The 14,716-nt window shown below is 32.6% G+C and overlaps 1 protein-coding gene across 1 annotated transcript in view; it reads right to left on the bottom strand.

The window, feature by feature from the left end:
• The window catches only part of LOC143078879 (ATP-dependent DNA helicase Q4-like), a 210,982-nt gene extending 199,141 nt beyond the window's left edge, over positions 1 to 11,841 (bottom strand). Inside the window, exons 1-7 of the mRNA XM_076253901.1 lie at positions 11,693 to 11,841; positions 10,536 to 10,673; positions 8,441 to 8,474; positions 6,409 to 6,449; positions 4,444 to 5,571; positions 2,577 to 2,641; positions 459 to 667 (exon numbers count right to left, since the gene is read on the bottom strand). Coding sequence (XP_076110016.1) covers positions 459 to 667; positions 2,577 to 2,641; positions 4,444 to 5,571; positions 6,409 to 6,449; positions 8,441 to 8,474; positions 10,536 to 10,634 — 1,576 coding nt within the window. The 5' untranslated portion in view covers positions 10,635 to 10,673; positions 11,693 to 11,841. The remainder of the gene's footprint in view (positions 1 to 458; positions 668 to 2,576; positions 2,642 to 4,443; positions 5,572 to 6,408; positions 6,450 to 8,440; positions 8,475 to 10,535; positions 10,674 to 11,692) is intronic.
• Positions 11,842 to 14,716: the final 2,875 nt, after the last annotated feature.

Below are 14,716 nucleotides of genomic sequence, written 5' to 3' on the forward strand. Positions count from 1 at the left end.
GGCTTGTCTTCTATCTAGGCCAATGGAATACCTATATCAGTGTGTTTGTCTTATAATTTGACAAAATACAAATTGTATCATGTTATCACCAAATACATGTACCCCAGCATAATATTAAAGAAAACACAGTATCTAGCCAAATTTATAAATGGTGCAAGTCCAGTGCCAAGGGTCAAGACCATGCTTACATTTAACAAAAAAGAAAGCTATGCAGTTTAAATACACATGAAAAAATCTTGCATATGTCAATAAAAAGGTCTTAAAAAATCTCCAGTTATGAGGCCCAAACTCCAGCTGAAAATTTCCAAATCTCCAGTTGTGGCTTGACAACTCTGTCAAATGTATGCAATTTGTGATGGTAGAACTGTCCTCTATTTCATTGTAAAGTTGAACAGAAAAAACCCCTACTATTCTTGTAAAATGCTAATTAATTCTTTTTTTTTTTACTTTCAATTTACCTTTACACTTATTAGCCCAATGTCCTTCCTGTCCACATTTAAAACATTTATCTCCATAACTTTTGCTGCGAGACTTCATTTTCTGTTTCCATTGAAATCTTCTCATCTGTGGTCCTGTCATGCCTTTCTTTCCTTTCCTTTTATACGTCTTTATTTTCATATTAAGACGGACAAAATTTTCTGATGATGCAGATGAAGAGGCTTTATTCCTGGAAGAATAAGCATCATGGATAGAAAATCAATTTAAAAAAAAATATTTATGAATATTACTTAATAACTAATCAAAGAATTCAAATAGAGAAGAATATTCAACACATGACCAAACAACACATTAATTCATGAATGTGCGTAGCGCACGAGTTAATTATCAGTGGTGTTCGGTCACAAGTTGAACATTTTTCAATATTTGAATTCTTTGATTAATTATTCTTTTATTACATTGGCAAATGGTTTTTTTGTGAAATTAAAGTAGAAAATGTAAGGAAGTATATCTTTTACTACGCATTCACAATTTGTTTTTATCCAACGTCTTGTTTGTCATATGAGTTTGACAGTCTCTCTGGTATCTTTTGGCTCTCTTTGACAACACCTATTGATGTTTGACTTCAGAGGAATGAAATAACTACGTTTATTTCACATGTGAAATTATATTAGGTTTTTTCACTGGAAAATCAATGTAATTCATTGCAACCAATGTAATAATTATAGTATAACTAATCGCCGTATTTGAATATCAAAAATAAGACAACGCGTGACCGAACGACGCATGGATTAAACGAGTGCGCAGCACGAGTTTAATCCATAGCGGCGTTCGGTCACAAGTTGTCTTATTTTTGATATTCAAATACGGCGATTAGTTATTCTTTTTATTACATTGGCAAAATTTGGCTTTTTTTATTAAAATAATGTAGAAAATGTAAGGAACTATATCTTTTTCCTACGCATTGACAATTTGTTTTGATCCGACGTTATCGACGTCTTGACAACGCCTATTGTTGTATGACGTCAGAGAGTGAAATAACCACGTTTATTTCACATGTGAAATTATCGGTTTTTATCTAACTGGGAAATCAATGTAATTCATTGCAACCAATGTAATAAATGAAATTCTTAAAATAACTTAAGGATGTACTGAGGTGAGGTTACGTAAAAAATAAGAAATTAAGAAACTAAAATTGATACTATAAGCTGGTAGAGCATCAATTAAGGATAAAGATAAGCTAAAAATATTGATAGGTCATGCACCTCCTTTTCGAGATATTTGAGGTTTAAAATATGGCGGGAAAAGGCTGACTTGTACTTTTACCTTATATTTGCATTGGTATTATTTAGGTTTCAAAACAAAAGAAAGAAAATCAAGAATCTTCTAAAATTTTGGTAAATGACCTTTCATGAGCTGTTAAGTCTTTTATGAAAAAATAAATGGGTGTTATGGGGCAAAATATTTTACATTGTATTGTATGGAAAAACACCAAGGAGTCCAAACATTTGATACAAATTACAAAACCTCACCTTAGTACATCCTTAATGTCTCATGAGCAATGGTATTCTTCAAACTAAAAGAATGTTGCCAAATAATTCCAGGAAGGAGGTCACACCGGATAACAGTGTTTAGATAAAAGTTGTCTTTTTTACCATATATTTCTAAGAGGGTCCTAAAGAGGGTTATAGGTATGGACAGACTGGAAATAATACAGCCATTTCAAGATGAACAATAAAATTTAATTATAGCTTGCATATTGTTTTTTTTTTAATATTTGCACTAATGAGCTGCTAGCACAAATTACATGTGAAACAAATGAAAATTGCAAACTGGTTGCACAAAAATACATGCTTTACATCCCCTTCAAAGTAATCAGTGTTTAACGTTTGTTGATGTGGTTCATAAGTGTTTCTGGTTTATATTTTTTATATAGATTAGAACATTGGCTTTTACTGTTTGAATGGTTTTACACTATTAATTTTTGGGGCCCTTTATACCTTGCTGTTTGATGTGAGCTAAGGCTCTGTGTTGAAGGCCATACTTTGACCTTTAAAACGGTTTACTTTTACAAATTGTGACTTAGATGGATAGTTGTCTCATTGGCACTCATTCCAGATCTTCTTATATCTATTTACCTTGCTGGTGCATAAGATTTTTTTGCTTTTGGCTTTTCGTCATCATTAGCTCCTTCAACACTGTCCTTCAGTATAAAACACATTAACAAAATAAAACACATTGTGAACAGAGTTTATTTACACAATTACAAACTGGATGCAAGTAGAGCTATCAAATGTGTACAAGGCAGTTTTACTTTAATTGATATTTTACTATTAATTCAAACTGCATGAGGCCGCCCTTATTTCTATTATATTTTTGGCTGGAATCAAAGCTATTAAAATTTTAAATTATGTAAATAAATGAGAAAATATGTAAAGGTACCATATATGTAAACTAGGGTAAAGATTTCTTAATATATTACAAAATCGTCATAGTACTGTGGATTCATTTTTATTCGTGGTATACCAATTTTCGTGGGTTTCGTGGGTCACAGCGAACCAAGAATTTAAGAATTCAACGAAGAATAATCCCCAGAAATGTGTATGGAGTTCAATGTTTATTTCCGGTTATGTTATGCAGTTCTAGTATAGTGTTGACTAGCGATAAACATTGTAACATAACACGTGATTTTTATTGAAAGAAGATACAAGTATTTTGATTAAATCTATAATAAATATGTCGAATATCAGTGATAATTTACTTTTTAAAATTGATTAAAACTGTTCATGGAAAATAACTGCAAGTTGTTAATTACCGTGTCATAGTTTGGTTTACCTGTGATTAAAAATCAATAGGATTAAGTATGGGGATATTGCCCGTAGGTAATATCGTTTATGACAGGAACATTTATTTTCACACCTTATACTTATATCACTGTTTATTATATCGTGATTAGGGAAATTAGCTTTCAATCATAAAGTTTTGAATGCCTTATAGAATTTAGACAAGAATTTATAAATTGTAAAACAAACAAATAATTACTTGTCTCTGCCCATTGTAATCGAAGTTATCAATGAACACTTTAACCTAGCGAGGATTTTTGACAATTCAAAACTTTTTCAATGAATTCCTTCTTTTTTGTTTTTTTTTATTATTGATCGAACCAGGGATGTTATATGATCTCCTAAATCAAAAAGAAATCCACGAATTACATATCTAATTTTTGTTGTTGTAATCAGCGATCCACGAATTTACGTATACCACGAAACGTCTTTTTTTCCTAATCCACGAAAATTGATACCCACGAAAATAAATGAATCCACAGTAGCTAAGATCCATTGTATACAATTGACCTCCATTGTTATTCAGTGATTGGTGATTAAGACTCATTTTTTTTTTTTAACAATGTTGATTTGATTTGATTTTTGTGTTTTTAACGCCACTTTTAAACACCGCTTTTTTGCTATTTCATGGCGGCCAACTTTCATTGGTGGAGGAAGACGGAGTGACTGGAGAAAACCACAGACCTTCGATAGAAAAACTGACAATCCTAGTCAATAAGATTGGAGTCATGTGCACCCTAACAAGCATGGTTCTAACTCACATCCTCAGTGTAGACATGCTAGTGATTTCAGTAGTAACTAGTTAGACAACTCGGCCACCGAGGCTCCCTATAACTTGGATGCTAACCATTCTAACCTTATCTCTTATGAAGAACATATTATGAGAGGTACTGCATTTGTTGGGGGTAAAAAGATCCTTACTCTTATAACAAGGTACTTCTGTAGCTTGATTACTAGTAATTCAAACACTACAGTAGGTCAAACACTACAGTAATTCAAACACTACAGTATGTCAAATTTTTCTATCAAAATTTTAGTATGCATACAAGCTTCATTCAATAACTTAATCTGAATGATCATTCATGAATTTAAATATATGATGTATATGCACTTTAAATTTTTAATTTTTTAAAAACAAAAAACTTTTAACATTCATCCTTACTTTATTCTCTTCTTCAACAACTTTTATTTTTCTTTTCTTACTGGGTCCATCTGTACTGTCGTCAGCTTTTCTTTTCCCATGCTTTGGTATTATAGGAACATCATCATCAGGAGCATAGAAATTAAACATGTTACTAGAGAGTTGCATTGTGTCTTCTTTATTCATTTCTTGATTCTCAGTATTTTCAGGAATACTTTTCTTCTTCATTTTACTCACAGGTTTCTTCACCCTGTGTACATTAGCACTATTGCTCTTATCGTCAACATCCATTGGTTCATCATGATCAGAAACAAAATGATCATGTTCAATATTTGAATCAGAACTCTGTTCTTTCTTTTTATTAAAATTCTTTACGCTATCAAGTTTTTTAGGAGATTTTCCAACAAAAACTGGATCTTCACTAACAACTTTTGAAGAATATTTATCAGATTCATCAGCAAAAGGTGTCATATGATCAACTTCATCCCATGCCTGATTGGATGATTTTTCAACTTGACCAGTATTTCCACTTTCATTCAAATCATTATCACAAAAACTCTGAGAAAACTGTGAAAGGTTTGTCTTTGGTTTGACCTTGAACTTATCATGGTAAATTACATGCTCTGAATCATTATCAGTTGGTATCTGTTTTTTATTAACAAAAGAGGCAGCTTTTTCAAAAAGCTCATTTTTTATTTTAAAATTTTCCTCTGTGATGGGATGGTCATAAATGTCAGTCTTCTTCTCCCTGCCATTATTACTTTTTAACTCTTTCCGAACAACTACTGGTTCAGAACGTCTGTAAGTTGGTCTAGCATTACCCATTTTCTTAGACCCATCAAACAATTTACTACTAAGTTTCTGAAGATATTGATTAGATTTTTTTCCTGTTGAATCAGTTTGCCCAATACCGGTAGTCTTGTTAACCTCATTTTTCTTTTTATCAAATTCTCTACTCCAAACATCAGGCTCATTTTCACATGTATTTGCATTTATTTGTTTTTCTTCTTCAAAAGATTTGTCCCTATTTGTCTCCCCTTCCTTGCTTCCTGGTGTGGAATGGTTAGAAATGTTTTGATTTTGATCATGTCGTTCTTCTGAATGATCTTTCTCACTGCTTTGACTTGATGTCTTCTTGTCTAATCTTTCCTATAAATAATACACTTGTTTTTTTACATTTTTGTACTATCATTTATGTTAAGACTATCATTTATGTTAAGAGAGGTTACAGAATCTTGTAATGAAAGCTATATCCCTTCCTATCGAAAACAAAACAAATCCCATCCAAAACAAATTTCTAGATTTGCTGATTTGATTGATGTATTGAACCAGTCTTACATCCAGGCCCTTTATAGCTTGATGTTCGGTGTGAGCCAAGGCTCTGGTTTGAAGGCAGTAGTTTGACCTTTTATTGTCTACTTTTTACACATTGGGAATTGGATAGAGAATTGTCTCATTCGCACTCATACCACATCTTCTTATTTCTATTATACAAATGAACTGTTCTCTGCTGTCTTTTGTTTATCATATATTGCATATATTTCCGTTTGCGATAGCATGTATATGCTTCTGGCAACTAAAGTATTCATTAATTCATTCAAATTCAGCGTTTGTTTTAGAAAAAGTAGGTGACCTGCACTGAATAATTATTGCTATGTAAAGCATATCTAAAGGTGTTTTGACCTGAAGGGCACTTGGGTGTTGATTGCAGATCTTTGCATCAACTTTTCTAAATTCTGGACAATTTAGACATTTACATATTAAAAAGGTACAAGTCTAATACTGTTGAAACATGCATGTATGCTGATATGTGCATACTAATGTCTTTTGATACCTTTTTTTTCGTGTAACTGGCTGACATAAGCACATATATATGTTCTTCTTACCCAAAAATATGAAATAAGAGCAAGCTTTTTTACCAAAGGACAAATTATTTATTCATAGTTAAAACATATTGCAGTACAAAGAATAAGACAACAGGCCTACCTGAATCTGACGCTTTAGCTTGTTATAATCTTTGTATGTGTCTAAAATTAAAAAAAAGAAATTGATGGCATAATTAACTTTTTATCATCTGGTACCAAAATCTGGATCATTTTTATGAGGTGATTTAAATACATGCAGAGATTTTTTAAACCAAATAAAATAAGCAACAATAGACCATTGGAAACAAATTGCTGTAGGAAAATGCTGATCAATGTATAGTTTGAATAAAATACATGTGTTTAGCATTACTGTAAACCAACTTATTTTCGCGATTTATTTTCCCAACTTTCAAGACATGAAAGAGTAGAATATATATTAATCGTCGCGAAAATGTAAAACTTGTATGTTTCCTTCTTATTAAAACTACATCATATAAATTTGAAAATCATAAAACTAAATAGCCACAAAGTGGACTCGAAACGGTAAAACTCAATATAAAGTATCCGCGAAAATAAGTTGGTTAACAGTATATGTTCATTTATATGTTTTGGAGTTTAGTATGGCCTCCATTATCAATGAACTAGTACACATTTTTTATTATGGGCCAGTTGAAGCAGGCCTGCCAGTGCAGGATTTTCTCACTGTGTTGAAGACATGTTGGTGGCCTTTGGCTGTTTTCTGCTTTTTGGTTGGGTTGTTGTCTCTTTGACACATTCCTCATTTCCATTCTAAATTTTATTGTTGCATTTTCACCGTATACACGTGAAGCAGAATCTGCTTACTCTTCTAGAGCATCGACCTGTGACTACCATCAGGTTTGGTTGAGTTTGTATTTCTCAGTCTTTGGTTTTCTTTGTTGTCCTATGTATTTAGTGTTGTTGGTCTTTAGTTTTCTAAGTTGTCCTATGTATTTAGTGTTGTTGGTCTTTAGTTTACTATGTTGTCCTATGTATTTAGTGTTGTTGGTCTTTGGTTTTCTAAGTTGTCCTATGTATTTAGTGTTGTTGGTCTTTGGTTTTCTAAGTTGTCCTATGTATTTAGTGTTGTTGGTCTTTAGTTTTCTAAGTTGTCCTATGTATTTAGTGTTGTTGGTCTTTAGTTTACTATGTTGTCCTATGTATTTAGTGTTGTTGGTCTTTGGTTTTCTAAGTTGTCCTATGTATTTAGTGTTGTTGGTCTTTAGTTTTCTAAGTTGTCCTATGTATTTAGTGTTGTTGGTCTTTGGTTTTCTAAGTTGTCCTATGTATTTAGTGTTGTTGGTCTTTAGTTTTCTAAGTTGTCCTATGTATTTAGTGTTGTTGGTCTTTAGTTTTCTAAGTTGTCCTATGTATTTAGTGTTGTTGGTCTTTGGTTTTCTAAGTTGTCCTATGTATTTAGTGTTGTTGGTATTTAGTGTTGTTGGTCTTTAGTTTTCTAAGTTGTCCTATGTATTTAGTGTTATTGGTCTTTAGTTTTCTAAGTTGTCCTATGTAATTAGTGTTGTTGGTCTTTGGTTTTCTAAGTTGTCCTATGTATTTAGTGTTGTTGGTCTTTAGTTTTCTAAGTTGTCCTATGTAATTAGTGTTGTTGGTCTTTGGTTTTCTAAGTTGTCCTATGTATTTAGTGTTGTTGGTCTTTAGTTTTCTAAGTTGTCCTATGTATTTAGTGTTGTTGGTCTTTAGTTTTTTCTTACAACATTCTTTTGCTCAGTCTTAGTTTTTCTATGTTGTGTTTTGTCTTTTAATCTATTCTTTTTCATGGCAATATTTTTCTATTATTGAGTTTGAATTTCCCTCTCATATCTTTCCCTTCTCTTTCCCAACTCCCTTAGGTAAAGTTGACCATGCATGTATTTGGCTATTCATTTTAAGTCCCTACTTGGTCATATAGCTCCTAGCATACTCTATTACTTGTATATCATTTGGACATCACATTCTGGGTTTGAGAAATCCTAGTGAAGAAAAACCAAAAATATTAATTGGGACACACCAAATCTATACATTGTTTTTTCTTCATTATGATAAAAGCTGACATGGACTTTTAACTGTTGGCTAACATGTGAAATATTAAGTTTTTGAATTACTGGTAGGTCTTAAGTTACAATGATCATTACCTTGTATGTTTTGTGGAGCTGCATCAATATCTTCCTGAAAATAAGAATCAAATAAACATAATTTAGATAGTGTAATATGATAGTTATAATTCTTTAACCATAAACATTTATGACATCTCATGTTTTAAAAATCTATATTTCAATCATTGCCGATCTTCAAATGTGAAAATTTATCATATTAAATATCAAATATTAGAAATCTGCCATCCGCACATGAACATCTTAAATAGACATGTATTTTTGTCCATCTGATGAGTTAAGCCTTTTTCAACTGATTTTTATAGTTCGTTCTTATGTTGTACTGTTATACCACTGTCCCAGGTTAGGGGAGGGTTGGGATCCCGCTGACGTGTTTAACCCCGCCTCAATATTTATGTATGTGCCTGTCAGGAGCCTGTAATTCAGTGGTTGTCGTTTGTTTATGTGTTACATATTTGTTTTTCATTCATTTTTTTAAATTTTCTCGTTTGAATTGCTTTACATTGTCATATCAGGGCCTTTTATAGCCGACTTTGCCGTATGGGCTTTGCTCATTGTTGAAGGCCATACGGTGACCTATAGTTGTTTATGTCTGTGTCATTTTGGTCTCTTGTGGACAGCATACATGCTAAGTGACATGATATTCGTGTGTAATACACGCTTTTTCAACCGTTTACCATGTTTACACGCGAGGATTTTATCCCATGGCGTGTACACGCTTTTCACCACTTTACACGCTTTTTCGTTCTTTTCATTTTTTGGTCGTTAGTGATATCGCTTTTCTCGGTTTTTTTCATTATTCGGCGATAAAGACGGAAAAATTTGAAGTAATTATTGCCATATAGTTTATTTTTCTATATGGACAAACACTTCAAACAGTAAAAGGTAAGTAGTTTGTGATTAGTTTTAAACGATTTTGTGACTTTCTTTCAAGTTCACTTTATAGAGGAAATATGCACAGAAAGAGTTAACTTTCAGGGCCTGTACGTCGTCTAAAGCGCAGATTGTTAAGCCAAAACGATGTGTACGGCAAGATTCAAAATTTATAAATTATATTTTGGAGTTCGAGTTTAAATGATCGAGTGACAAGTAAGGCATAATTTGTGCATTCTATGATGCAATGATAAAAAACAATACATGTTAGAGGAGAAATACTATGTAGCTACATGTATTTGAATAAGCATTCAACATGTTTATCTAATGGAAATCAAATTTATAAAACATTTTTCTTTTTCAATTTCAGTTTCAAATCTAGCCAACAGATTTCTACAGGCCATGGGATGAAAATATCATAGAACTGTTGGGTCAGCTCTCATAGTACCAGCTATCTTCTGATGAACCACCCAGTTTTGACCAGGCAATAGCAATGGGAGCAATGGCAGAGATAATAGATGACATTTTACATTGCAAAAAAAAAGACATTATGACATTCTAATCTTTCAAATCTTGATGAAGCTACATGTAATTCAGTTAAATATCAATTCCTACTGTTGGAGAGCATTTTCAATTATAAAGAAATTGACACTGAATTCTGATCAGAACTTAACTATGTTACATTTATATTGTGTGCTGCTATCAAATAAATGTAACTAAACTTGAAACTGGCAGTTGTTTTGAATATATGCCTAGTGGTGGTATTTTACAATAAAAGTTAACAGTAGAATATATATTGTTTTTTATATTAACAAATTTGTATGTGAAATTATGAACATTACCACATCCATATTAAAAGGTCCGCATCTACGTCACGCGTTTTCACACGCTTTTTGACATGTCATGTCATGTCATGTCATGATTTCCCATTGTCAGAGGTTGGCAAGTATGGTGGACAGTTGTCTCATTGGCAATCCTACCACATCTTCTTTTTTATACATATGTACTGCTTAATACATAGTTGTATTGAATTATCATATATTTCACATTGAACATTTTCAGGCTGAATGCTGTTGAAATGTACAAAGTTGACAAACGATATGTTATAGACACACAGGAGGTCAACTACCAGATGAATTTAGGAATACAAGAAGTTAGTGCAAATATCTAACTGATGCATGAACATTTCTTTTGCATTTTGTTACAATTTCAATTATGAACTTACTCAAACAGACATGCTTACCTTTTTAGGTTTTCTATCATTCTCTGATATAAAATCAGCTTCCCATTTCTTCAGATTCTTTTTCAATTTTTGAGCTTCATCATAACTACTTCCAGACATCCTGTTTCATTCTAGTTCATGATCTTCTTTTAAATATGTCTGAAAAACAATAAGAGATAGCTTTAAAATACATAAAATGTTGAACTGTTAAATGCATGTTTAAATTAAAGTATACAGGAGAAACTTAACAAACAATAATCTTTGTTTAAACATGCTTAAAGGAATTGATATTTTTTAATTAGTCTTTCTATGTTGTGATGTTGCACTATTTTTTCAGGTAAGGGTGAAGATCAACTCATAGATAGAAAATAAACAACCCCATGGGTAAAAAATAAAAAACAGACAAAATAATAGTACACAAGACACAACATAGAAAACTTAAGACAAAGCAACACGAACCCCACCAAAAACTGGAGGTGATCTCAGGTGCTCCGGAAGGGTAAGCAGATTTTGCTCCACATGTGGCACCCATGGTGTTGCTCATGTTATTACAAACCCAGTAAATAGTCTAATAGGGTACATTGTAGGTCACAATCGTGGTGAAAAGGGAAGTGGATGTTAGTTATAACTTAAGGAACATATCCAATATCATTTGTGAAACGGTTATTCCTTAAATAATGCCAAGGCTCCATGTTGAAGGCCATACCTTGACCTATAATGGTTTACTTTTGATAAATTGTTACTTGGATGGAGAGTTGTCTCATTGGCACTCGTACCACATCTTCCTATATCTATTTATTTTTTTATAGGAGTGCAGAAGCAAAAACCGATTTTACTGTTCTCGGCAAGACCACACAGGAGTTAGATCCAACGCATTCTGGACCTCTATGGCAAACAAGAGACCACCAATACTGAGAAATAAAGGCAATAGTTGTAAAATAGTTTCATAGTTTTCTCCTTTTTTTATGGTGTTGTTGGTTTTTCCACTTTTATAGATGCCCATGCTGCCTTGGTGTCTTTTCATATATTTATGATGGTGATTTTTTTTTATCTGAGACTGTTTGATTAATGCTTGCTTAAGTTAATGACTTATGTCCAATGGCAATTATTTCATGAATATTCATGATTATAGAAGAAATTGCCTATAAATTCAATAATTAGTGTATTTATTGAATTACCTTATAACCAGTGTACGTATATATTAATGTTCATAACATGATTTAAGTAGTTGATAACGCTGTTGGAGATGTTTAATTCAATTTGAACCATTTGTCAACAAGTTCTCTTTCCCGCAATATTTAATTCAACATAACTGGTTTCCGATTTTAAACTGTTGATATCCGTAGGTAAAATTACAATGAAACCAGATTGTACAGAACAGTAAAAAAAAAACCAACAACTTTCTTTCTTTTATATGCATGTGCTGTACATATTTTTAATGTGTTTACAAATTTTAATACGACATTAAGGGTATATACTCCATTCGGAGGTGCTCCTACTTAAAGGAGGCTAATACACAGAAGAAGAAGTAAAGTGTACATTCGAAATGATAAAGTGTTGGTTCAATTTTTGTGAAATTATTTACCGCTATCGTATGATTTAAATTTTTTAACAACTTGTTTAAGATAACTTGTAGATGATGTGTTTATATCTTGCATATACTGTTTAACTATGATATGTATTACAATTGTAAAGGTAAAAAGAAAAATTACAAAAATACCGAATTCCGAGGACAAAATCATAATATGGTCATCTGTAACGTTGGTAGTATTTTATATTTAGTTTTCAACATAGGTAAGAAGATGTGACTGTAACTACCTTCAAGAAGCATAAGCTGCCAAATCCATGTTTACTGATATATCTCAAAATCTCACATTTAATTTATAATAAACAAAACGTCAACCAAAATTAACGATTAACAATACATGGCCTCTATGATATGTATCAGCATTTTGTGTGTATCTAAGTTTTGACCACCATTTAATTAACATGCCATCGATATGACCTCCGACGACTGCCGACGGTCATACAACCGATAATAAACTTATGTATAGATATAAATAGATATCAAAAGCACGTGCATCTGATTATTTTTTCTATGTGACTTTTTTAATTTGTCTGTTTGGTTAGATATTGCAGATTTTAAACATGCGTATACAAAAATCATGCCGGTATTATAATGCATACTGTTTGTTGATCGAATCAGTCAACGAAATAGTTAACCCTTGTTTCCCTTTCAATGATGACCGGTATTCTTTTCCTTTTTACAGCTAAGCACGCCTATTACATATAGAGATCATAGTCTTAAGCTAAGGGATTAGATTGAAGGTCACGTGAATACGGATTCCACAGGTTGCCGATTATTGATTTACCATACCTTCCAATTTTTCAAATGCCCATTGGGGGTTTTGTGTGCAAGTTTGCTCTACAAAATCGTCAAGGCGGCCTTCTAATGTATTTTAAAACTGTTATTTTTCGGCTTCTTCATACTTTGAAAACCCTACAGCTATGGTGAAATTTATTGTTTTGTTTAAAATTGTTGAAAAAATTGCTCCGCATTCAAATTTAAATTTGGAAGCTTTCATGGGGGAAATATCCCCGGCGCAAATAGTGACAGTTGGCAGGCATGACTTACAAGTGAATAATACATCACTGATGTTTAGAGCTTATTTTAACATATTTGGGTCAAACTGACTGCTTATTACGAACTATTACTTTAAAATTGCCCTTTCATAAATAATTTTGTTGATGTTCTAGTGTCGTATATGCGACATGCCCCTATAGTTATTAGTGATGCGGTATGATATTCTAGTGTTGTTATTGCCAACTTCATCTCGCCATCCTATCACCTAGCTGTTTCAAATGACTGACGTACGTAGGAGGGGGTTTGAGGTGTCCAATCTCAAACGCGGTAGTCGTTCATTTCAGATTAGGCTGATCATCTTTGCACAATATCTAATTGTTACATGAATGGTGTTAAAAAGTGAATCCAAAACTGTGCCTGCGTACTCAAGCAGTGGATTCTAGCATCACTGATGAGTCTTTTGTAGACGAAACGCGCATTAGGCAGAAACACAAAATTCAATCCTGGTATCTAGATGGTGAGTCTATTTACGAACACTGCCTTTAAGTTTGGGTCGATGCCACTGCTGGTGGAGTTTTTATTCTCCGAGGGTATCAACAGCCCAGTAGTCAGCACTTCTATGTTGACATGAATTATCATTAATATGGTCATAATTGTAAATTAATAGTTTACAAACCTTTGATTTTTTTAAATACTAAGACTTTTCTACCTCAGGAATAGATTACTTTAGCTGTAATTGGCAAAACTTTAAGGACTTTTTAGTCCTCAATGCTATTCAACTTCGTACTTTTCTGGCCTTTTAAACTTTTTTGGATTCAAGCGTCACTTGTGAGTCTTTTGTAGACGAAACGCGCGTCTGGGGAAAATACAAAATTGTATTCCTTGTTTCCGATATGATGAGTTTATTTATTAACTAACGTTGACATGGTTGAATTCCGTAAAAGCAAATTCCAAGCGTTCCCATGACATGTGATAAACGAGCTTAGGCCATATTCCAAAATGTACTCGCATAAATTATAATGGGCTGACTCGGCTTAATACCGATAGATCTGGGAACAGTATATCTAACATAGCATGTTCCTGCCAGTGGATAGATGTAACAATTCATAAAACCTTAAAATGACACACACACACACACAAGGAATATAAATTAATCAACCAGGGCCTGTATCAAAAAGAAACATACCCCACTATCAACACTGAGCAAATAATCTATATATATATATACCCGTCAGGTAGTTATTCAGTGATGTTAAAAATGAAAAACAATGAAGCCTTTACCGAAGATGTTGTTTAATCATGAGTTTAAAAACAGCATTAAAAAACAATCATTGAAAATGCTTAACTGGGTAAAACATGCATTTATAACAAATGTCCAATACTTTGAATACACATTAAGTTGAACAAAATTACATACAGAAACCGGAAAACCCCCGGAACTTTGAAGTGTTAATTATACGTTAATATTTCTGAACAACCCCTTCTTTATTTTATTCTTTTTCAGTTTGTAAAATACCTTGGACTATTATACTAACAAATGTAGGGCAGAAAGTCACTGGACAAAAAGTCACAGACAAAAAGTCACGGACAAATAGTCACAGGACAAAAAGTCACAACT

This window comes from Mytilus galloprovincialis, chromosome 6, assembly GCF_965363235.1.
Source record: "Mytilus galloprovincialis chromosome 6, xbMytGall1.hap1.1, whole genome shotgun sequence".
NCBI classification, from domain to species: Eukaryota; Metazoa; Mollusca; class Bivalvia; order Mytilida; family Mytilidae; genus Mytilus; species Mytilus galloprovincialis.